Genomic DNA, 25,452 nt, shown 5'->3' on the forward strand with positions numbered 1-25,452 from the left:
GTCGGTAAGCTTTTACCGGCGCTGGTAATAGGCTTTTACCAGTGCTCTTTTAATAGCCTTTACTCCTTAAAAGAGCTGGTAATTACCTCTTTTTTATTATTATTATTATTATTATTATTATTATTATTTGTGCTTTTTTTCTTTCCTCTAACCTTTTTTATTTATAAATAAAAGAAGTACCATTTACAATAAATAGTACTTTAATAATAACCTTAATTGCCAATATGAAAATATCATCTAAATGTGTAATAGATTTAGGCAACAAAAAAGAATAAGAGTTTACATCATAATAACAAAAAACTGCTAAAGAAGTTTTCAGAAAAGAAGTAAACACAACCAAAAGAAGTTTTCACAAAAGTAGTGAACACAACCACATGCAGTAGAAGTTTTCACATCGGCCAAGGAAATTAAAAAAGCACGACCCTTGCATCTTGAAACTTTCTTTTTTTCTAGCTTTTTAATAAGTGCAGCTTCAACTTCAACTTCTGCCCAATCAAAAATTTTGCATTCAGCACTCAACAAATTGAAACAGAAACTTAAAAAAAAAAAAAATAAAGATTAACAAGTCATGGTAACGCAGTTATCATTGAAGAGACTGGGATCACATTATAACTTAGCAAGCACAAAAAAATACACAAAATAATTAAGAGTACTATTTTAGGAATCAGGAAGCGCCCAACGTACTCTTGGCAATCCTGCACGATATTTGAACTACTCTTGCTTAGAAATTCAAAGCTGAATAAAACAATAGCAAAAACTAAGAGTCAAGTACATGAAGCACCTTTGATCTTGGATGAAACTATATCATCATGAATGAAGTCTCTCTCGTTCCTGCTATCCACTGTGCTGCCAAAGTACCCCTCATTCAGAACTGGTTTGCTGCCCAAAGTATTAGTACTCATATTCTTTTCCCACAGACTCAACCATGATCAAGAGGTTTTTGTTGATTAAAATCCACCTCCCAAGTCATACCATGCCATGATGCCAAATATCAGTTTCTATGCAAAATTGAAACACTATTGATTCATTCAGTTAAAAGGAATAAGAAGAAAATAATAATAATAGGTCACAGCCCCCATCTCTTTCATCCTTCACCCTTTTCAGTCAAAACGCTCTCAAATTCCAAACAAGTGTCTGATTCTTTATCTTTCAATATTTTTCTTCATTTATGAAAAATAATGCTTTGTTATTAGAACAAGGAAGCAAAAGAGCAAAGGATAAATCGAATGTACACCTAAAAAGGCGGGAAAGTTGAAAATTTTGAGTACAGAACAAAAAAAAATTATATAGACAAATTCTTGAATGCAACAACTAACATCCTCTCCCTACCAAAAAACAACAACTAAAATCATCGCTGAGAAAGAAATAAAGTAAATCAAAGTAATTGACTGTTACCAATCACCACCATTGATGCACAAGAACTCCCCTCTACCGTAAAGAAGACAACAGTTCCATCTAGTCTTAGCTTTATTCTAAGTACTATGTTTTTCAATTATATATAGATGAAGAAAAACACCGAGTATTATTTATCCATGATAACAAGAACCCCAACAAGAGCATGAAAGCTGGACAAATATAAGAGAACAGAGAGAGACAGTCAAATGTGACAACTGAAACAGAAAAAAAACACAAGCCTTGTGTTGACTACAGTTGTTCTTCCTCCTGTGAGACCCTGTGAGCATAGGTTTGAAATGTGAGGAATTGTCTCACTAGGTGATCACTTTCTGAAGGATGAGTGCATCACATACCCAGCACAGAGAAACATATCCAGTCCAGAGACTCATAACACAACTGATCACATAGAACCATCATCCATGAACATAGAAAACAACAAACATGAACATAGAACCTTCATTAATTATATACAAAATAGTCTCATAACACAACTGAACATACAACATTCATTAATATATACAAACAAAGTAGATCGAGTTTCATAACACAATCATACCTCAAAATGCAGGAATCAGAAAGCACCCCATGACTTCAGTGATGAAATAAGAAAACATAAAACATTATTTATGTAGCAAAAGCTTCAATTCCTGAATATTTTATCTAGGAACTAATTATCTGTTACAAATTACAAATTTCAATTTTCTGTAACATATCTACAATCAAACAAAGCATATCCAACCTAAATTACAGAAATCCAAAGTTTCAAGATCATACATAACTGTCTTATTCTTCCTTCCCTCATGGGAGGGGAAAAAACAGGATTAAAAAAAATGAAAAAACATGAAAAAATGAAAAAACATTTAATCAGATTCAAAATCAGAACAATTTTTTTTCCCAAATTTCCTGTGCATATCGAAATAATATATGTACATACACATATATATGATCCAAAGTTTTACGTCCTTTACATCTCTCATCAATCAAAGTAGGGAGCGGCCTTAATCAAATTATAAAAAAATTACACAAAAAAAAAAAAAAAAAATAGAACCTCATCCTTAATCCAAAGCTTGTAGAGATGCATACTCACCACCACCTGAATCAGAGGGTTGAGAAGTGGAGGTGTGGCCCTCAATGTCCCTGTTTAAAGCAGCAGTGAACGCCTCCACATCCGCCCCAGAATGCATAGTTTCGTCATGTAAACGTATCAGATGATAACAACTTAGATTTTACTATCCCAACAATTCCCCTTTTTTTACGCATCCAATAAATTTCAGCCATATATATATGTATATGTATATATGTGAACATATTCAAACATAAATTGTGCAGTAAGAGAGAGAAACGTAACCTCGTCCTCTTCAAGAAGCTTCATAATGGAAGGGTCCATCGCAATCTCCCTGAAAATGAGATAGACGTGTGTGTGTATATATATATATATGTATATGTGCGCGCGCCGTGTATCGATCAGTTGCGTTTCCGGTGAATCCCTCAACTTTAGAGAGGGGAGAGAAACAAGAAATAGGGAGGCTATTTAAAGAGTTGTTATTCATACTCTAAAGTTGGAAAAAAAAATTAAAACAAAACCCATACATACAAGTTAGCAGAGAGAGAGGGGGGCAAGCTTGAGAGTTGAAAGACGGCGGGCCAGCGGCCACGGTGAACCCGAACTGGAATAGCGGGCGATGGAAACTGAAGTTTGTAATGTCGGATGAGATTGGTGAAGTTAGAAACAAATGATAAATTAAGCAAATAGTAAAGTGAAATAATTTCAGCACAAAATTTCGCACTTACCAGCGTTTCTTTCTGCGAACGCCGGTTATACTCTAATACAAAATTTTAGAATAAAGCTGTTTTATTGAGTTGGATTGTGAGTGATGTAAGGTTCAAATAGAAATTGTCCTTAGCTTTTTACGACGGTTTAAATCTTCTTGCAGGATTACCATCATATAATTTGTAGCAGTGTTCGAGTTCTGTTAGAGACAATATTATATGGTTAATTGAATTAATTATTCAATTATAATTGTGTGCTTAAATGGTCATAATGGCGGCTAAAACCTGAGATAATTTGGCTTTTTGTTATATGGTTAATTGAATTAATTATTTAATTGTAATTGTGTGCTTAAATGGTCATAATGGCACCTGAAAGCTGAGATATTGTTTCTTTCAGGAAAACAAACTCAACTGAAAACAAACTGTAACTCATTTCTAGTTACTTGAAGAGAAAGCTTAATGGTGAACAAGAATTGCCATCCAATGCAGTCATTGATATGGATATCTACTTTCTAAATTTCTGATTTCAAATCCATAGATTTCGTTAGAAGGAGAGTGAGTCATGGTGAACAGAAGAGAAAGTCTGTTATCACGAATAAATATCAAAATCAAGTTGTCATATTACAGCATACATATAGACAAAATAATACGAGTAAATATCAAAACCACCGTAACCAGGCCAGGAGGTCTCATGTTACAGACAGAAATTACATCATGTTACAAACAGAGAAATTACTTCAACATTCTTGGCAAAAAGAAGCACAGAAACATTTACAGCACCCGGCGACGTTTTGCGTAGTTGGGATATACTGAAGCAGCTTCCAAGTCCCCAATGAAAAAGAGTATTTTGTCCAGAATTCCTAAACAAGGTGGTTCTTCATCTTCCAAAGTTGCTTCTCCGGGAATGTCTATTTCCGAACTCATTGAACACCCATTTGTTACCTCTCGCTGTCTTCTTGAACCCAAATGGCGTTGAATTTCACCTTGGTGTACAAGATAGTAGTCAATACCTTCTCTGATTATCTTCAGTCCCCTAGAAACCACAAACCGGTTGTCGAATCCAAATAAGTGCACTGATAAGTCGAATTGAGGGGAATAAAATTCATATATATTTGAGAAAACACTGAAAGAAGATCCGCGCAAAAAAAAAAAAAAGTGTCAATTTTGAAATGTGTTTTCGACATGTTTCGTGTCAACCTGTGTAAGGCATGAAACAAAGGTACACTGGGCTTCAGAACTCTCTAAAAGCCTTAAAAAAAAAAAAAAAAAAACATCTCTACCAACTATGAACTAGGCCAATAGGTAATGCCCAAAAATAAGGTACTTATAGTGATACATAAGGATTAACAGAGATCATTTAGTACAATCTAAATTGGTTTGAACTGAAAACATGAATGACAATATAGCATGCAGTTTCAACTTACAATCCGACTCGATCGCACCGATCTTGCACCACATACACATCCTTCCATGATTTTGAATCTACAGGAGCATAGAACACCGCATTATCGCTGCCCCATCTCTCTTCGAATAAATTAGACCATAAAATGTTCTCTGAGGCCATAACTTTCCACTTCCTGCAAACTTTTCAAATAGCAAGAAAAAACATAAAACAAAAGGGTATTTTTGCTTAAAATTAAATCATTTCAAAAGAAAAAACATTATATATATATATATAAGAAAGAAAGAAATACAAGGTCTTGCTGGTTCTGTAACTTACGTAAAATTTCAAAAGGTTGAACAGATATGAGATCTGGCCACAATAATTTGGTACAGAAGCCATGTATACAACAACAATATATATATAGTTGAACAGATATGAGATCTGGCCACAATAATTTGGTACAGAAACCATGTATACAACAACAATATATATATATATATATATATATATATATATATATATGCAAGTCTTTTGCTTCTACCACGCTATAAAATTGAAATTTTTTTTTTTTTGCAGTACCAATCCAACCCTATAGTGCAAAATCCCAAAATTTAAAATTGAAATGGACATAATTCAGTGAGATATTTAAAAATTGACAAACAAAAATTCTTACACAATTCTGCAACCAGCACTATATCAAAACAATGAAAAAAAAAAAAAAAAACACAGCTCCCAAACCCTATCAATGAACCTAACCAATTTCTTCAGTTTATGAAAATTGAATTCTGAGCAAAAACAGTCCAATTTGAGAAGAAAAAAAAAATCAAGAAACCCAATTCAGATCTTATGATGAATCAATAATTCAACAGCCAAAACTCAAATTCAAAGACTCGAAATGTCCATCACAGGAAGGTCAAAAGTGGAAGATGATGATGATGATGATGGTGTGATTCATACTACTAACCTTGATGAGCAGTTGAAAGGCTCTGGTGATCCAACAAACAGAAGATCTTTAGACACAAATCTGCTGGCAATCTCTCCATTTCCGCTTTACAATCGAAGCTCAGATTTGCAGAGCCAGAGTCTAGAGAGAGAGAGGAGAGAGAACTCATAGGATTAGCTTTTTATGGTGTCCTTTCCTATTCTTTTGAACTGAGGGTTAAAATCTAGTTAACTTTTCATTACAGTCAATTTTCTCTCGAGTATATAATAGTTTAATACTCGCCAATCGTGGCTTCCAATAAATTGTCGGGTACACGTGTTCGATTAATGAAGCTACTTGATCGATATGTGAATACACTTGGAACAAACCTCCATTATGTTCCGCCGAGGTCCAATTTTTACCGCCAAAGCTAGTATCTTTTAGCGTGAAAATTCAAAAAAATGAATTTCATAGCAAGGGCGTAACTCGGAAAAGGTCGACCCACACCCAATCTGGCCCAGTCTAATTTTTTAGAGATTTGAATAATTATTTTTATTATTAAGATTAGATTTAAAAATATTAATTCAAATTTAATTAGGGTTAAATTTGAATTGAGGTGTTATCAATCTGAATTTAATCGGAACTTAAATTCAATATTATTTATAAATATATATTTTTTATTTCAAATATATTATATATAATATTGAATTTATAATTTTTCTTTTCAGCTTTTTTTTTGTTTAAATTTTAATTTATTACATGTTAAAACTTTAGACAATTAATATTCTAAGAATTTATTTGTAATTTTTTTTTAGATGGGTTTGATCCAACATAATACTACTACGAATTCGCAACCCCAACTCAGAAGTCAGAACTGTAACACAAAACGTTCCAACTTCAAATCTCATCTCAGCTAAAAGATTTTATGGGATTTCAAAACACTTCACAAATTGGAATTTGAAATCCTGTCAAATCCAATTAGGTTTTTATATTTTTATTAATGCATCTTAATTTTCATGGAGAGATGACATGAATGTTGAAGTGTACAAACTCATTTTGTATAAGAAAATGAAAAAAAGCCCGCCCCAAAATTAGAAAAATTGTTCTGTGTTAGTCTTTTCTAAGCTTAATTTGTATAAAAACATTTGCATTGATACATAAAATAAAATAAAAAATAAAAAAAAAACATCAAGCAGCACCTCATCATCTAACACCAGTTGGCAGAGACGATAACGCGGATTGGATTAAAATTCTCAACCTGCCTCTCAGGTTAGAAATGGTGTTTGCTAACTGTTCAAAACCGCGCACGTCCTCAACAGTGAACTCGTCGTATTGTGGTGCTTGGACCTGACTTTCTAGGTACTTTCTAAGGCTGGCCTCTGCAGTGTTGATCAAACTGAGCGAAGCATTAGTGTGCATGAATTTGGTAACAAGAAAACCTGCTAGAATATTCTGGTCTGCCTTCACAAGCTCTGATATAAAACACGGGAAGAATATTCTTCTGAAAAGAGACGAGTAGTCTTTCTCATTGTTTTCATGTCCGTTCTTCGCTCTGTGTTTGAGGCTCGATAACTGGGCTTCCTGACACTGACGAGAGAAATTCCCAATCATATAACAAAGATAAGAGGAAGTGGTTCCGTAGGAAGATTTGGTGATGATGGTGGATACAAGCCCAGAAGATAACACGAGAACTAAAAACTCATGGTCCCTGCCAGTCGTGTCTGACATGCCTCCTTGCTTCAGCTTGTCCTCAACTGCATTCAAACATTGCAGCTGAATTGCTTCGTAAGGCAGTAACATCGCAATCTTAAGAGCTAGAAAACAGTCTATCCCAAGTCCAAGCTGGCTCAAGCTTGAGGCATCATCTTCAGACACCAATACTCCATTAGATTTTGCCAAGGATTGGTCAATCAGTCTTAGCAAGTCAGTAAACAGGGACAAGGTTACTAACTTCTTTAAGATCTCAATCCAACACGCATGTAAAGGATGAACTGAAAGGGAGTGGTCTGTTTTCACGTCTTTCTCAACAGGTTCTTCCTGAAAGCTTTCCCATCCCTCGTCCCAATCATCACTGTTCCAATCGTTACCAGCATCGGATGCTTTTGCAGAATTTGCCTCACCCTCATCTGTCTTAACTGTAAAGTGCCCCTCCCACTCTCTCAAAATGGCTATTAAAGAATCAAAATGGGGCTTAGAAGTAGCAGCTCCACACAATTTGAGGAAGCAAGAAACTGCTGAATCCAGAGTCAAAATATCTTTCGTGGTAATTTCTATGCCAGGTGAGATAGCTGCCCCCAGCTGTGATGATTTAAGTGCAACCAAAGTAGTTCTAAACCTACTAGACCCATCTGTTTGAATTGGCACTCCATGATCAGCAATAGTATCTGCGTTTGAAGTTATGCTATCGAAATGATCCCATCCTTCCCATGGCATAACATTGGATTGTAGCTCGGCAGAAAACGCCTTCAAATTTGTACCTCCAGCTGCAATGAATTGCATAACCTCCAGAACATAGACTCGAGCATGGCTTGGTAGCTGCAAGTTATCAGAGAACTTGGCCATTCTTTCCCAGAGTGCATGTCTGACCCTCTTCAGATCCTCCAAATCACCATCAATTTTACTCAAAGATGACAATAAACGACATAAATTATGGCGTTCAAAGGATCCAGTGGCCAAGTCTTGTAAAATGGTTTCCAATATACTTGAATAAAAATGGCAAAGATCCTGAACATTATCAGAGTATATTTCACTGTCAGTGATCAATGTTGAGCAGGCAGGAAATTCTAATACGGCTTCAGAAAATAATTCTGCAATGGCTCCAAACCCAAAACCAGAGAAAACCATTGCTCTGCAGAAAACGGAAATGTCAACAGCAATACTGCTTTTGAAGCCGTAGTTCAGATAGCCAACAATAGTTTCCCAGCCTTGACTTGGTGAGACTCTCCCCTCCATTATCAACCGAACAAAAACCCTGAGACACCTCATCAAACCTTCTGGATTATACTCTTCTTCTGACCTCTCATGGGATGCGAATTCCCGCATATCATCAGTCAGTCTAAGCCAAAACTTTAATAGCACAATGAGACAGTCCTTCCATGAGGAGTCGTTTGATAGGTTCTCGAAACAATTACCAAGAGGAGTGATCACTGTGAAAAACCGCTTCATTATGTCCACAACATCAGGATATGCCATGACTATGATATAACTTCTGCAAACATCATAAGTCTGCTCGAGCTCACTTATTAAGCCTTGAAGGTTTTCAGGGGTTTCAAAATGTGTTTCTTTTTTGGATACAGTCTCCAAACTTGTCAACAAACCCAGAACATAATGTCTGTAGACATCCTGCCATGATATCAGACCCTTAGGCATTGGATCGGTATAGATGCCAACAAGGGTCTGAACCATTTTTGCCAAGGCTTCCACATTAAATTCATGAACATGAGCATAGACTTCACTGCTGAAACACTCAAAGTTCAAACCACCCAACCCAGCAATATTTTTAAAGTTCAGGTCTTTAATAAAGGACACCCTACTACATTCTTGCTCAAGAACCTTATAGAAAAGAGATAATGGGAGGGTAGTAATATTTGCTTGGTCTGGGTGGATCATTGGTGATGATTCTTTAGTTTCTTCCAACTGTAAGTAGCAGTCAGAAAGCAGGCCATATACATAAGCAACGCGCTGTTTGTTGTGTCCGTCAATTGCAGGGTAGACAATTGAGGAAATTACTTTGATAGCTACTGCAGCACAAGCAAGTATCTCTCTTTTGAAAACTGAAATTTCAGCATCGATATCGTCAATAGTCCGGACCTCAGAAACAAGGACAGAGTTCAGGTACTGTAGCAAAACCTGAAAGAAAACAAGCAAAAATTATCTTTGATAAATTAAATAGCAGCATCAAATTAAATATGCCTTCAAAGATACAAGCAAACCTGCACACCTTGGTGCGATTCAAGCTATAAATATCAGCTAATTTCAACACGTCCTTCAAGATGCGCTTATTCCCCAACTTAACAGATTCAACGAGAGAGGAAACAACACTCTCAATATATTTGACATCCCCAGATAAAAATCGTGCAGTTTCAACCCCAGGAATTATTTGCTCCAACACTCTAGATTGATCTGTCACACGTTTTTGTTCTTCTAATTTCAACTTCCATTCTCTCCAAAATGTGGATTGTGCTTTGTCAATTTTGTCTAGTTCATCTGAACACAAAAGATAGGATATGAGAAGCAAAATAATAACAATAACATACAAAAGGAGATACGTTGCCTTGCAGCAACTTATGGATACCAGGGACTGTTGTATGTAAAAGAGCAGAAACAAAATGTATGAGTCTTGATCATAGGGTTTTGAGAAGTAGAAGTAACCTGAACTAAGTGGTCTGTGCTTCTCTTGAAATTTCCTCATCAGTAGCTCCCTCCTCTGAGCGGGACCCTCACACTTGAGTCCAGAGTTGTGCAATAAACTATATATCATTCCCACATTCATAATGCTACATATTCCATGGTACTCCTCCCTTGTTCTCACCTGCTCTTCTATTATATCCACCCCATGAAAGGCATCTACAAGATTTAACAGAAAGGAGCACCCCATGATATCTTCCTCTTCGGTAACAGGTGGTTCTATAATTGACTTTGCTAGAGTGGCAATGAGATCATCTCTCGGAGCAAAACCATTCCTTGCCAACCAGGACAGAATAGTTGCCACTGCTTTCATTCTGATACTCACATATTGCATTCCAGCCTTTCCAGGGACCAAGCCAGGAATCAATTTCTTACCTAGTTCTGCATTCCGACATAAATCAAGCAACCATGGAAGTCGTAAAGCAGCAAAAGACAAAACTTTTCCATTTTCCCTAAGTAGAGAATCCCAATCAGTCTCATTCTCCACAGGCAAGTCTTTAGCAATACCCAAAAGTATATTTTTGTTGTTATGAAGATGAAGTTCTTGATCATCACCACTGAGACCATCTATCTGTCCAGATAGATCTCTTACATCACCTACATCTTGAGTACTATGCAGTGGAAAGTTTGTAATTGAGGAATCATGAGCTGAGAATTTGGGAGGAGTTGTCCCTGTTAACATCATTAATGCCTCACATTGACCTTCCAAATCTAGATCTTTCCATGCATGTAGCAGCTCCCCAATGGATTCGTCATCACAGTGGCTCAAAGCAAAACCTAGAAGCTGCTTTCGAGAATTTACATCCATATTATCAAGGGCAGGGCCTCTTGCCATTGCAGCACACAAGTCCCAAATAGAACCATGACCCTTTTTAGCCAAAACAAGGCAGAGATCAAAAGCCAGTTGCAGATCACCGGCAACTGCTGCTTCTCTTGCAATAGCTTCTTGAACAACGGATATCTCATCCTGAGATCTCAATCCAAGAAGTTTGGCAATCTCAATAAGTTCATCAACATTTAAATAAGTTCCTGCTTGACTTGTAATTGCTAATTTAATGATTTCCATTGGATCTTTTATATTCCTAAATTGCACAGGTAGAATATTCACTCCAAGGTTTGGAAGTTTGACAGTAAGTGCATCGATGATATCAGCCTCCGCCCTCACATTTCTGCTATTAGGAAAGAGATCCAGGCATTCTTTTGCTTTCCAGATCTAAACAAGTTCCAGCAACTTAATCAATAAATTGCAGAAGAATATATGTAGCCATATATAATCATTAAAGCATAACCTGCACGAATACTTACTTCAGAGCAAGCAAAACTTGAAGCTGAGAAAAAATACTCTCTTGCAGCTTGAATGACAATATTTTCTGCCTTCTCTGTTGCCAGAGCAACTGTACCTGTGCCTTTTAAATAGTTCCTTGCAAGAGAAAATTTCCCAGCTTTCAGCAGTCCCCTACAGAATTCCATCAACATATACTCCAAATCTAGAGAAGGAAATGCCTTCTCATGCAAGCTCTTCATGTCATGCCACATGCTAGCCCAATCACTATCAGATCGACCAGGTTGTCGACGAATAAATTTTGATAGTATGAGACGAATAATCTGTTTAACCCCCTTTCCATCTGAATGTGCTTCTAAGAAGAAACTAATTGGTTTCGGGACCTGAACAAAAGCAAGTGCCATTATAAATGAGATGTTGCCTTTCATGATCAACTACATGCACAAACGGCAACCATAAATGAAGTGTAGCAGTATATGTGCTAAGCCCCTAGCGTACACAAATACAGTTGACCCTCTAATAATTAACGCTTAATAATTCTACTTAAAGGATGATATTTAACAATAAATAATCTTTTCTAAAATGCTATTATATTATCAATTTTAAAATGGATACAGGTATTGAAAATCAAGGGAAAAAAAAGTTAATAATAAACTCACATATTCAAAAATAAACATACGAAGGTAAGTTGCTTATCTCACCAGCATTTAAGTTAATAATTAAATTTTTAAATAATTTTTACATGTTTTTCCATTTCTACATCGAGTACAGTTAGTAGACATGAGATATATTTTGTTTATAAAATTCTTGGTAATATAATTGGAAAAGAATATGGAACATCTTTCATACACACACACACACACATGTAACGCATGAGAGAGAGAAGATTGAAAAAGCTTTCGACTAATCATAACTGGAGACAAAAGAACACTTAAATTAAGTAACATATTTCACATCTCCATAAATCTATTAATATATTTAGCATATCTAAAGATCTATTCTATCTTATTATGCCAACAACTTCACCATCTCACCAAAACTTTGTATGGGAGCAGTTTCTCAATCTGACCAGAAAACAAATAGCAAAAATTGCCAAAATTTGAAAAAAAGACAAGGAAAATGCTAGTGCTGGGAATAAATGAACAGCAGAACACATAGAATGAGGTGGGAGACACACATGGTACATGTCCTACCCTAGCTACTTATTATTAGAGAGTTGAATGTATAATCATTAACATCTATATACCAAAATTGTTACTACGATGGTCCCAGATGGTTTCATGTATACTTGCGGCTCCCAAACCCTCATTTTTTTAATAAGAATCATTCACTATGATTGCCAAGGGAACACAATACCAAGGAACAAAAAACCTAGAAGCTTACAAAAAGAAAGCTATGTAAAATATATGGAGACAAACTCCCAACATCTTGCAAAAGACTCCACTTAATGATCCAATATCCAAGAGATCCAAAAAGAATGAGCAACAATATCAAGAAGCCATAAATTATTATTATTGAGAGGGGAAAAAAAAAAAAAAAAACTGAACCGAACCGGGGCCTTGTGTTCCCAGGAGACTGAAAGATGGCCTCACCGGTAGCAGCAATGGTTGAAAACGCATTATTGCTTCCTAGATGGCAAGAGAAGCTAAGCAACTTCAAGTATTTAACGCTATTTCCTCATATGAACATAAGAATTAAAAGAATGCCAATTAATCAGAGGAATGCATAGCCTAAGCATAAATGGTCTTCCAAATACAAGAAAATCAAAACCAAAATAGGCAGCACCAAATCCCACGCAATGCATAGAATTTCCAAGCACTTGAATGATGTAAAGTCAATTCCGTTACAAGCCTACAACAATCCATTAAACACAATAGCTGCATTTCCAATTCCAACAAGCAAAATTTCCCACTGATTAAAAGACACTTCCAAAAAGGCTTTGCACGAGACAACATCTCTCAAGATGTAATGCAGAAATCTAAGCCCATCAAGAGGCTAAAGTATAATTACAACATTAAAAGATTGTCAAAGAAAAATTCCCACTGATTAAAGTAACTATTTCAAAGAGTTTGCATGAGAAGACATCCCTCAAGCCGAATTATAAAATTCTGCCTATCAAGAGGCTGAAGAAAAAATTACATCCTCGAACATTATTAGCACTGAGTGCTGACTTTTAGGCCGTCGTCCATGAAAAGAAAGGAAATCCAGAAACTTCATACATTTAATCCCAAATACTAAAAGACACAAAAATCGTTATTTATAGAAGAGAGCATATAACCTGGTAAAATGCCAAAAGCCTTCCTGCTTCAATATGGCCTTCAGCCATTTTAAGTCTTTTCTCGAGGCCCTTAGTACATACATCAGAATCTGCAAGGCTCATGTATTCTCAATTATATTCAGAAATAGCATACCCCGTATCCATGGTGGCAGTAACTATATAATTTCTGTAAAAGCATAACATATATAAAAGCGAAGAAAGAAGATGGGGCAGGGGAGTAATAAAAGAAACATATTTAGTCGTGATGCAATGTAACTCAAACTTGAAATTTTGGACCCTCTTGAAATCCATATACGACATATATTTCCTTCTTATCAGAATGCCTCGGGTATTTTGGTCAATTCAAGCTATTGGGTCTTCACATGTGGCCTTTTAGCAGGGTGAAAATAGTCTTAGTAGTCAAAGTTCCAAAGTATGCTATTGACAAATTGAGAATTATATATATTTAATCGTGTTATTTCATACCAATTTTAGGTTAACAATTTGCTAATAAAAAGAAATGTTAATAAAACGGGCTAGCTCAGTGCATGAGATTCCAGCCACTGCAGGGTATTGGGAGAGTATGCAGCCTTACCTTTGCATGCGGAGAGGCTGTTTCCTGTTTTGAACCTGTGACCTACAGGTCACAATCAGACAACCTTTTACCATTGCTAATATAATTTTTTTATTTATATTTTAAATACGAAAACCGGAGTCGAGAGCATTTTGGAACTTCAAGATTTACAAGACACCAACTAAAGTTGCGGTGCATGGATCTTTAATTTGGATCAAGTTATAACGATTTGATACTTTCAATGCTTCCTATTTTGAAGTCTTGATCCCAATAGAGGTAAAAATATATATATAGAAACCTATAACTATTTATGTTGCTTATCTATCTATTGAGTTGAATTTTGAGAATTTGAGAAACTTTTGAACCATTTTGTGATGTATGATGCAAACTAACCTTAGGCAAAAAGCCTAAGGAATAAAAAATCTACGTGAGATTCTTAGAAAAATTTCCTCTTCACTTTAAAACCATACAATCTGATTTTTATTATTATTATTATTATTATTGTCTTAATTACAATCAAACCTTCATATTAGTTTCATTCCTAGAAACCTCAATTCACCACCCTAACCTTTCCACTACAGCTAACTTCTGATTTGAGGCCCCCCAAACCAAGTGTTCTCCAGAATATCTGACAACTGATTCTATGCAATTCCAACAATCACCTTTGAAACCAAGTTCAGTACAAACCCTTTTCATTTTACAAATCTTACAACTTTCTTGTTTTTAAGGGCTAACCAATAGGCTTTCGTAATCTTAGCCTAACAAAACCAACCAATTCACCCATACTCAGCACTATCATAGATTTCTTAGCTGTGTCTGAAAGCAGTTTTTGTTCCATTTACTCCCTCTGTCATATAATACTTGTCCACTTTGGGAACTGTGACTCACAAAACAAGTATAATGGGACGGAGGGAGTATTAGATTAGCAACATGGTAACAAAATGATAGATTTCAAGAAATGTTTAGCATATTGAATAAAATCAAACTAGCCATCCAGGATACGGCAAGCGTTTTCCTTCAGCTATTGTTAATTATGCTTCCCTATGCTCTACACTGGTAATTCTAGTTATGGGTAAGATGTTTCTCCATGCAATGCATACCCTTATAGAAAATTTAAGGCAAGACTCATGTATCAGAATTATGCAAATTAATTTTCTAAGGGTCACTTGATGAGGAATTGACCTCTCGACTGCCTCAAAGAGAACAGCCATTGATATCAACTACGCTAGATCACTTGCGTGTCTATTGTGTTATAATTATTCCATAAGAAGTAAACTTTTTATAAATTTTCAAGCTATTCTAGATGTACAGCCCAACAACAGAACAGGGAAGATTCTCAACAATTAACGAAATTGTAGTATAGCATGTTGTTTCCCAGCCACGCAACAAAAAAAAGAGGAATAATTTTTTTTTATATACTTCATGTAAAAGATTTAATGGTATAAAATATTACCCCACACAAACTATTTTCAGAAAAAGATGGAGCAAAAATAAGAATCATGCCTCATTCCAAGTCATGGATGTTCAACCATCATATTTCAACATGAATATTGATCATGCTAATCAGAAAAACTGAACAGATCATAGATTTCATGTCTGCAGATCGAATCCATAAAAGCAAAATTACCTCGTAGTTGTGGAAGTTTTGACAAAATGGAGGACATGGTACTCCACCTATCTGTAACAGAGCACAAATAAATGCATTGCAGAGCACAATCTACCACTTCAGCCTCATCCCTGAAAATGTTCTCATTTGGCAAATCCTTGAAACCTTCTTCAATGACCATCAAGCATATGTCTAATTTATTTTCCAAAGCAATCTCCTTCAGCCATCTAACCAGAAATGAGTCAGCTTTCTTATCTACGGTAGAATGATCATCCAATACCTCATCGTCAGAACGTGGGGTCATCATATGAAACCGTTTTTGCACAAAAGGAATTGCTTTATTGCATAATCTTTCAACCACATTTTCCTCTTTAACTCCGTTAAGCATCATTTTGAATTTCTCATAGTCAGATAACTTTTCCCATTCAACAAGGCTCATGGTAAAATTCATCGCGTCATCACCGACATCAGAATAAATAAGCTGATGCAAGTATGAAATATCCTCATGAAACTGCTGCAACTCACAAATACCTTTGCAACAAGCAATGTCAACCAATGAGAGGCAGTTCTCTAGCTGCCCACTTAAACTATCAATATCTGTAGCTCTCTTTTTGTACCATCTAGAGAGTTCAAGAGTTGATGGCCACAAATTTCCTAAGCACTGATTGACAATTGGTTCAGTTCTGATCTGAACTCTACCCTCATGCTCCACAGGGAGTCTGTCAATAAATGCCATCATCTTTTCACATTCAACCCAATCTTTTTCTCTCAGAGCAATACTTGAAGGAGGAGAATGCCCAGGAAGAAGCTGTCCATATGTTTGAACTGGAACTGTTTCAGGGATAGCAGCTAAAATATCCAACATGAAAGGAGTCAACGAATAAGGATGACGCTTGAAAAGAAGGTTTAAGGCCCCAATTTTCCCAGTTTCTGCAAGTGCTACAGCAGCTTCATTGATTGGAATAACACGGAATTTGGAGTACTCCTGCACAGAAAACCTACAGAAGGCTAAGCAATCAAATTGTGAGTAAGCAGAAACCATGAGGAAGAGATACCTAGTAGATGCAGAAATAAAAGTAGAAAATTTATATTGTCCAACTACATGGAATATAACATCATATCAATGATTTATTCATATCAGGTGAACTATCCAAATCCAACTGCATCTCATGAGGGAAGTGTCTGAAAACATCCCCAAGGTTGGGGGAAGATCAAACTAAAGAAATTCTTCATACATCTTAAAGTAAATGAGAAAAGATGGGGAATACCTAAATTTTCATTGTGTCAACAAATGCTTCAATAAATTTTAATAGAGATAATAATCTTTAGTTGGGTTTGAGAAACGTGGAAACTTTAATGTTTCAGTTACAAGATCCCATAACACCCAAGTGTAGATAAACAAGAACATATGGAGAGAAAAAGTATTTCTCTTTAGCTTACAGTATTTCAATATTGTATTTCTCTGCAAAAAATAGAGGATACCCCTTAGATCGATACAGATTTAGAGAGCCACTCGAAAAAAAAAAGGAAAAAGAAAAAAAAAAACTGAAAAGAAAGTATATTGTTACGACAAACGCAGCGAACCAAGCAACAATTACGAAACACGATAGAAAAATAAACACACCACACAGAGATTTATACGTGGTTCGGAAATGTCTACGTCCACGGTGGAGATCCGGCGAAAGTCTTCACCATGTGTAAAATCGAAAAATTACAAGTTTCAGCCCCTCACTCTCTCTGTACGATTTTCAGTGCCCTTATGTCCACGACCCATGAGCTTGGGCTAACACAAAGCTCATCCAACGGGTCGTCGGGTCGTAAGCGGGTCCCAACGTGACCCAACACCAAATTCGGGCCACAACATCACATATACCAATAAGTTTAGTTAAGAGATTATGTGTGCAAAAATATTGAGTACAAGACCAGCATGAGATAAATGGAAATTTATTGTCAATATCAAACAGTTTTGCAATGTTCAGCTCCTGCACGAATACACATATTATGGGAAACACTTCAAAAACAGACTCCCAATGGAAGAAACAGAAACATTGTTAAAATGCAACTGCACTGTCGTATTTGGAGATTCTCTATTAGTGCAAGTTCAAGCAATTACAAGGCTCCATGGATACCCTACACTGACATACGTGAAATAAAGGTGATAATTATGTACATTACTCATCTATATTAGCTATCACATAAAAAAAATATAATTTTTGAACAGCATCCTTACCTGCCCATGTTTATCCCAAGAAATGTCTCCAGCCTGTCTCTGAATTGCAATAATTTGAGCCTCACCAGACGGTAATCCCAAATTTGGCTATGTTCAACATCTTCTGCTTCAGAAAATCTATACTGGTTTGTTAGGTGGAGCCCATAAGCAATTAAAGCCTTAGTTGCATCTTCTGTGGGTCCAACTCTATCTACACATTCAGAAAGTACAAAATCTTGATCCTTGATGATTGACAGGAACATTTTGATTCCATTTATTCCTTGGCCAGAATGCAACCACTCTGACTTTAGCACTTCATCTTTATCCAACCCATGACGATTAGCAAAGTCCAGAGCAGCCTGATACTCATGATTTCTAATCAATATATCATACATTTCAGAAACAGATTTCTCTGAAAATGATACCAAGCTCCAATGCAGTTTAGAAATGAAAAACGGATCATATTCATCTTCAGTAACTCGCTCTATACGATGCAAGCCACTCACTGCCTTCTTATCAGATGATTCATGGCTCTCCTCTGACGATTTACTCTCTAAAAGAAAAAGGTGTCCTGGGAACTGCGGTACTCTTTCTAAGATGGGCATAGAGTATACATGATCATTCTTCAATACTTTAACACCACCAAGAATGTCAAGCATGGTTATGGTGCCACTAATCTCCGCAAGAGCAAGGATATAGTCAGACCACCAAGTAAAATCCATTATATCATTCAAGAAATGCCTCCCTCTACTTGACATAGTGTAAAAATCTGAAAGAGAGCTGTGTCCTTCATCCAGCTTAAAAATGGCCAAGCAACCTCTCAAATCTAATGTAGCAATAAATTTGCCCTGAGGTGAGATTAGCACCTTTGGAGATGTTAATTGACCTTCATAACCTTTTGGTTTGGAATATAAACCTTCAAACTGTGCAGAATACAGTGATTCCATATTGAAGTTCCCAGTTCTTCTCCAAAGAGAGAGACTACATGATCCTAGAGAGAGAAAAATGAACAATTGATAGTTTGCATATAAAAATGAATTTTTCAAAAAATAATAAATAAATAAATAAAATTCATGTAAGAAAATCTTGCCGTTCTAGTCAAAGGGCCCTTTCCATTTCCTATACATAATTGAATATTAAAAGAAAAAGTTCACTTCAAAAAAAAAAAAAATTTAAAGAGCATCTAGGGCCTGAGAAATAGATACAACATAGGTATTCAAGTTTGCAAATAATTCATGTACATAGTGATTAAGGATCACGCCATTGGGTTTACTAAATGAGATTTCCCTGCTAATATAAGCATAATCGACTTTGGATTAAAACAAAGACTTACTCAGCATTTTCTGGAATACATTGACTGTTTAAAGGAAGAAACAAAATCAACATTCAAAAGTCATCTGGTCATCTTGTTATGTTAAATGCAAAGAAGTTGTGGGCGGGACCACTGATTTTCTGGTTTTGAAATAACAATCGCAAGTATACAAGATAAAGTTTCAGCTAGATAGAGATCTACTCAAGTTTAAAAATTTCAAAGAGCATGCAATAAAATTATGCATTCTGAAAGAAATAAAGAAAGAGGGAAAACGAGTGCAAATATTACCTGGGTTACCAGAGATCAGTGAGATGCTAACAGCACTACTAACTACAGCAAGCAAAAAACTTTCTGGATGGTAATCCAAGCAGAAGACATTTTGAGGGAACTGCTTCTTTAGAGTTGAGCCAATATTTGAGGTGTGTGCAGAGGAAATGGATGCACTGGGATCCTGACTGATCTCAATGTCATGAAGAGAACCATCTGATGTAAGAATTTTGAAGGTACATCTGTGAGGAGGAATAAGGATTCACTAAACTGCTGTGGATGTACTGGTCAAACAGAGATATTGAACTTAACAAATAGTCAAAAATAACACCCTCCAACTCAACATATGTTATGCAGGGATTGCTGACAAAATAAAAACTTACAAACAAGAATTATTTGTATCAGCGTCATCCTGCAAGATCAAACCAATAATTGGTGACGATACTTTTAAATGCCGTTTTGAGATTCTTGTTATCTCTTCACCATTAGCTTTGATAAAATAGAGTGTATTAGTGTCATCAGCAACACCAAGAATATCGTGAGATTCTGACCATGTTCCAAACAGAAATGTGCCTAGGCTACCACCTGATTGCAAAGAATGCAAGTCAAAATCAGTGTTACAAATGAATGAAATGCAAGATAACATAGAACAAACATTTCTTCATGGGCGACCATTTTCAACAATTTGAGTTCTAACAACGCTAAACCAAGGGGTGAATGAAAATCTACCAGAAGATTATTTCCCTCCTCAACTTGACAGGTCCTAAATTATAAGCAAGTAAAATACAAATAAGAAAATCAGAAATTGGTAATGTAAACAGTAGCTATATCCTTAGTCAATTGATGGAGGTTATTAGTGGGAAGAGGAAAATTCTCATCTTGGTTTTTGGGAACATATGATTATTTATCCTGAGAAGATAGCATGGTAAATTTAGAAAAAGCTGGAATATCTAAAGATATGAGGCATCCTCAAGGACAAGCATAATGAGCTATAATTGGCAGGAACTAGAGATCAGACGTACAGATTTCTAATAACCAGAAACTCATTTCATCAAATATGGATGCATTTACAAGACACATATTGGAGAAGGTACAATATTAAATGCTGTCTGTTGAAGCTTAACATAAACTGGTGAGACCGGGTGGAGGTACATTGTAAGATAAAACAACAATCATATACACACACATATCTAAGTACATAATATATGTGGGTGTGTGTGTATAAATATGTATATATATAGAGAGAGAGAGGGAGGGAGAACTAAACAGGACTAAGGATTCATAAAGTGTCATTTTAGTATGTAAAGAAATGGAAACTAGAGAACACTCAAGATAGATGGCCCGGAGTAAGAAATACCAAAAATGGCCACATCAGCCGTCTTAGGTCAGTTACTTTTCAGGTGTGTGTGTGTGTGAGAGAGAGAGAGAGAGGGCTATAATTTTAAGAAAATCCACGTTATTTACATAATGCAGAGCAACTAATACACATCTCAATGAAATAGATGTCACAGGAACGAGACTATCGAGATGGATTAGGTAAATACAAGAAAATATAGAATTGGAAATAGTTGCATTCATAACAATTTAAGAAGGTAGAGGGGGATATTCTAACGTCATTTTCAATCTAGTGCCTTCAGAGATCATCCTCACATATCATCAACAAGTATCAAACATGCTATGCATCGGTAAAGATTAGTATTTTATTTTTAAAATCAAAGGTGAAGTTAGGTTCATTGATTTATATGAATGAAAGTATGTATTAACAAGTTATACTCTTTTTGCTCTTATGCGTTGATATATATATAATATACTTAAAAGGTTATTAAAGAAACAAAACTTTCTTTCTTGAATCTCTCTCTCTCTCTCTCTCTCTCTCTCTCTCTCTCTCTCTCTTATTGGTGCACGGGGGATGTTGATCAATTCAGAAGAATTTTGTCACCGTCCTCAATTTTAATACATAATCTTCGTAAAATCCTGTAATGTGACGTAAAATGATAAAAAGTTCCCACTACTTCCATGTGCTGCTTTCGTCTACATTATTACATAAATCAGCAAGTGAATCTTACTGGTAAAAAAGCCGCATGTCTCCTGGTAGTCATCATCCTTTTGCAAAATGGTTATTCGATTGCCAGCGGCTATAGCCACATGCTTGCCTCCTGGAGAGACAAACAAGGATGTGCATTTCCTTAATTTTCTTGGACGCCTATATTCACTCCATTTTTCTTTAAGTTGACTAACACCTTCATGGCATAGAGAAAGAAAAAGAGATCAGCAATGTACAAGTTTGCATCAATCAAGTCATTTTACGAAAGTGACAAAGATAGTAATATGCAAAAACGAAGTCATTGATCATAAAAACGGACAACAACAATCTTTTTTGCCTCAGACAGGAAATTGAAAAGAAAAAATCACAAAGGAAAAAAAAAAAAAAAAAAAAGCAGATATGGCTTCCCTTTTGAACACGTATATCAAAAGCACATGCCACAAGTAGCCCAATTATAATACTTTTGAAATAGATACACACACATATAAGAATGGTGCCATTTATATGTGAATTCTTTCAAGTAAATCAAATATACAAAAGATCAGATTGCTGCTTTCTCTGCCTCCTGTTGATAAACTACAATCTTGCTTTGAGATAAACAAATCCAACCCTCCTGCTATTACATTATCCCATATATGAAAAAATACATATACTAAGCCAATTGTGTCTAATACTTCAACAACAAATGAAGATTAACTTATATTGACACATTAAACATTAGTGCATGCCTATACCTCTTAATGTAAATTTAGGATTGTGTGTGTGTGAAAATAATAATAATAAATAAATAAATACTGAACTAGCCAAGATTCTTATCTGCTACATTATATTAACATAAATTGGAGATTAGCTTATATATACTTTTTCCCCTCAAGTTCAAGCAAACACGCACCCACCCACAATATTGCCCCTAGCAGGGTTCGAACTCTCAAATCCAATGGGGAGGAGAGATCATACCATCTGGACTAATGTCCATTGGTTGAGATTAGCTTATATTAACACATTAAAATTAATGCGTGCCAGTACATTTTAATAAAAATCTCGGATTATAGAGCCAAAACCAACAACTACATGAACTATGAATCAAATTAACAACGTTCTCATCTGCTACACAGACACACATATAGATACGATTTTGTATATGTATGTGCAAAATGCAATTCAAAAGATTTAAACTTGTGCAGATAGTTAAGAAAGTGAAAATTGAATATACCTCGAGTGGAAAGCAGTGATAGAAAACTCCCTTTAACACCCTCATTTAGCTGAATTTAACAGAACAAAAATTAGGGAAAATTAGGAGAAGAAAGCTTCTAATTCCTGAACATCAAGGGATTGCAAGTAAAATGAAAGAATACAAATAGAGAGATTTAGAGAGAGAGACCTGTTGATGTTGAGGAGGGTAATTGGGCAAGTAAGGCCTGGAAGCGTGATGACGTGTCTCGTAGAGAACTTCTCGCGCCCTTTCCTCCATTTGCAGCACAACAGTAATAACTAAATCTGTGTCTTTACGAAGATCTCAAACCCTAGACCTTACATTCAGCAAGAAGATGCACGAAATTCTTTGGGGAGAGAGAGAGACCGGTTCAGTCTCGTGAGATGTGAACCGTTTAAGGTTGTTTTGAGCCGAATGAGGGCGGTTTGGGGAAGAGAGATGATGAAGGAATAAGGATGTGTTTGGGAAATGCATATATTGAAAAGGCACACTAAAATAACTTTTTAGATTTAAAATATTATATATTATATACACACAATTTTCGAATCATGGATATCCTTTACAGAAAATTGTCAAGACTGAAAAAAAATAAAAATAAAAATAAAAATAAAAATAAAAAATGTCAAGACTGAAGTCTAGTTGGTTCTGCTCCACTTGGATCGGGTGAAGAAAATGGCCTTCATCCAATCAACAGAGGCTGTATGTCCTATGACTAATTTACAGTGTATGTCCTATGAATTTTAAATTCACAAATTGATTTTCTCTCAACATCTAATTGGCTTAATTGCTTGATCAGTTAGTTTCCTTTTACATCCCGTAAATTATTACGGTCTAAACAGGATGGAGCAGAAAATTTTGTGAGGGGATAATAGAGAAATTTTATCATATAGTAGAATTTTAAAGGTATATAAAAAAATTTTAAAAAAAATTAGAAGGATTTAATACTAAAAAAAAATTAAAAAAATTTCAGCGGCTAATTGCCCCCATGAAATATGGGACTAGATCATATCTTCTCTTTCTTGAAATTTAATCGGCAAAATTGCTGTGGTTCACCCTCTCTTTCTGAAATCTAAACTGCAAAATTTCTCTGAAATTTAAATTACAAAATCCATTACAAAGGCTTAAATATTTCCCTATTCATGGGAATAAGCAAAAGGAGAGAGAGTGAGCGATTTTTTTCGGACAAAATGAGGAGAGAAGTATGATGAATTTTCCTTATTTCAAAACGGCACAGTTATCAAAATTTGGTAAATTTTTTTTATCTCAATATGGTGCAGTTTTTAAACTTTCTTTAAATTAGTTTTGGTAAATTTTCTTATCAAATTTTTTTTAAATTAGTTGACGTGGTTTCACACAAGCTCAATCGGCAGAGAATTCAATTTAAGATAACTTAAAGAAGATTTAACTTAGAGGATCCAAGTCCTTGAAAGATACATATACATATACATACACATACACATACACATACACATGTACTTGTCTCCCAATAAGAACTCTCCTAAAAATATATGTATATATTTATTGAGGCCATGGTTAATAATAATAGTATTGGGGTGTTTGAAAATAAGTCCAATTCATATAACATATCGATTCAACGTATTGGAAGGACTTTTTAGAATTCTCTAAACAAGTGTCTGCTTGCATAAAATTGTGTAGAGTTATTTAGAGTGGTATAAAATTGTATAAAGTATACATATATTTATTTGGAGTATTCTATAACCTAATTTAAAAATGCTCGTAGTAATTAAATATTTATATTATTACCATTCATTGCAAGGCCATTGTCTATAAATTGAGTGAGAGGCTGATTTGTTACTGAACAAAACAAAGTCTTGTAAAACATAGTCGCTATACAAGCTAAAAATTCATAATTCTTAGATTTTTCATATGCCTCCCAAAAACCAAACCCAATAAATATTATGTCAACATGATTTTTGAAATTTTCATATACCCTCTAAAGACAAAACATATATACAATTGTGTTGAAGAAGAAATACGCCATGAAGACGAAGATTGGTCTCCACCATCGCCATCAAAGCTCTACCCTCAACCCACCGCACCATAACTCTTCTTTCCCCCAGGTTTCTACCAACCTCCATAATCCTCCCTCTGTTTCTAACCACATACAGAACCATCTGAAACCACCCTTTTTACCATCTCATACCAGTTCAAATGTTTCCCAACCAGTCAAGTTATCAAAAATTTTCACAGCCTCACCACCCAACATATCAAAGACACCTATGCAGAAACCTCCTACCAAAGAAACCACGCCCAGAAAGCCTCCTCCATCCAACCTCCTTACCCAAGTCTACCCTCCACCCATGCCAGGCCCAAATTTCCCACCTCCAACCACTAAACCAATCCACATTCTCAACAACATCCCACATAATGTTCCACAAAATGTCCCCCCCATCTCTAAAGGGCCCAAAGCACCTATGTCCCACCCATCACGCTCTAAACCATCAATCCCAAAACCACCACCTCCTTCCAAACAAGCTAACCCCATTCCATCCACCATCTCCCACTCCTTATTTGCCTAGGAACTTCAACCCTCTGTTGTATAACTCACCTGGCCACCAAATAGAGAGGTTAACAGAGGAACTTCAATGGAAAGACGAAAACCTTGGCAAAGCAATTGATATGTACAGAGACATCAAGAAGATCATCGAAAAACTCAAATCAGAAATTGTCCTGCTCAAGTCCCAGAAAGACCTCCCTCCACCTCCATCTCCATTTCCTCCAGTTGAAGGCGGCTCAACCATGCAGCAACCACCACCAGCAACCACCACTTTTCCCGGCGAAGACCAAGT

At 35.7% G+C, this 25,452-nt stretch overlaps 2 protein-coding genes across 2 annotated transcripts; both read right to left on the minus strand.

Moving 5' to 3' along the window:
* Positions 1 to 3,731: 3,731 nt before the first annotated feature.
* LOC132271575 (uncharacterized) lies at positions 3,732 to 5,667 on the minus strand. The gene is made up of 3 exons (XM_059773006.1): positions 5,514 to 5,667; positions 4,590 to 4,749; positions 3,732 to 4,198 (listed from the first exon to the last, which is right to left on the minus strand). The coding sequence occupies exons 1-3, from the start codon at positions 5,659 to 5,661 to the stop codon at positions 3,937 to 3,939; spliced, it is 570 nt and encodes a 189-aa protein (XP_059628989.1). The 5' UTR covers positions 5,662 to 5,667; the 3' UTR covers positions 3,732 to 3,936.
* A 760-nt stretch (positions 5,668 to 6,427) lies between these two features.
* On the minus strand, positions 6,428 to 23,102 carry LOC132271577 (MAG2-interacting protein 2). Its single transcript, XM_059773007.1, has 12 exons — positions 22,811 to 23,102; positions 22,643 to 22,691; positions 21,452 to 21,625; positions 19,769 to 19,970; positions 19,407 to 19,627; positions 17,828 to 18,797; positions 15,619 to 16,595; positions 13,439 to 13,527; positions 11,184 to 11,543; positions 9,843 to 11,091; positions 9,412 to 9,677; positions 6,428 to 9,320 (listed from the first exon to the last, which is right to left on the minus strand). Exons 1-12 carry the CDS (start codon positions 22,898 to 22,900, stop codon positions 6,675 to 6,677), a joined length of 7,293 nt encoding a protein of 2,430 aa, XP_059628990.1. The 5' UTR covers positions 22,901 to 23,102; the 3' UTR covers positions 6,428 to 6,674.
* Positions 23,103 to 25,452: the final 2,350 nt, after the last annotated feature.

The sequence above is a fragment of the Cornus florida genome, unplaced genomic scaffold (assembly GCF_030987335.1).
Source record: "Cornus florida cultivar Cherokee Brave unplaced genomic scaffold, ASM3098733v1 CherokeeBrave_3.0.0_Hap2_Chr08, whole genome shotgun sequence".
Taxonomy (NCBI): Eukaryota; Viridiplantae; Streptophyta; class Magnoliopsida; order Cornales; family Cornaceae; genus Cornus; species Cornus florida.

Excerpts from the sequence above, each read along its gene's own strand:
- LOC132271577 (XM_059773007.1), bottom strand. The coding sequence starts at position 22,900 with ATGGAGGAAAGGGCGCGAGAAGTTCTCTACGAGACACGTCATCACGCT. Across the intron at positions 22,692-22,810 it reads ACCCTCCTCAACATCAACAG|CTAAATGAGGGTGTTAAAGG; the intron begins GTCTCTCTCTCT and ends TGTTAAATTCAG. Across the intron at positions 11,544-13,438 it reads GGCTTTTGGCATTTTACCAG|GTCCCGAAACCAATTAGTTT; the intron begins GTTATATGCTCT and ends GCTTTTGTTCAG.
- LOC132271575 (XM_059773006.1), bottom strand. The coding sequence starts at position 5,661 with ATGAGTTCTCTCTCCTCTCTCTCTCTAGACTCTGGCTCTGCAAATCTG. Across the intron at positions 4,750-5,513 it reads CCTTTCAACTGCTCATCAAG|TTTGCAGGAAGTGGAAAGTT; the intron begins GTTAGTAGTATG and ends CTATTTGAAAAG. Across the intron at positions 4,199-4,589 it reads CGGTGCGATCGAGTCGGATT|GGGACTGAAGATAATCAGAG; the intron begins GTAAGTTGAAAC and ends TGTGGTTTCTAG.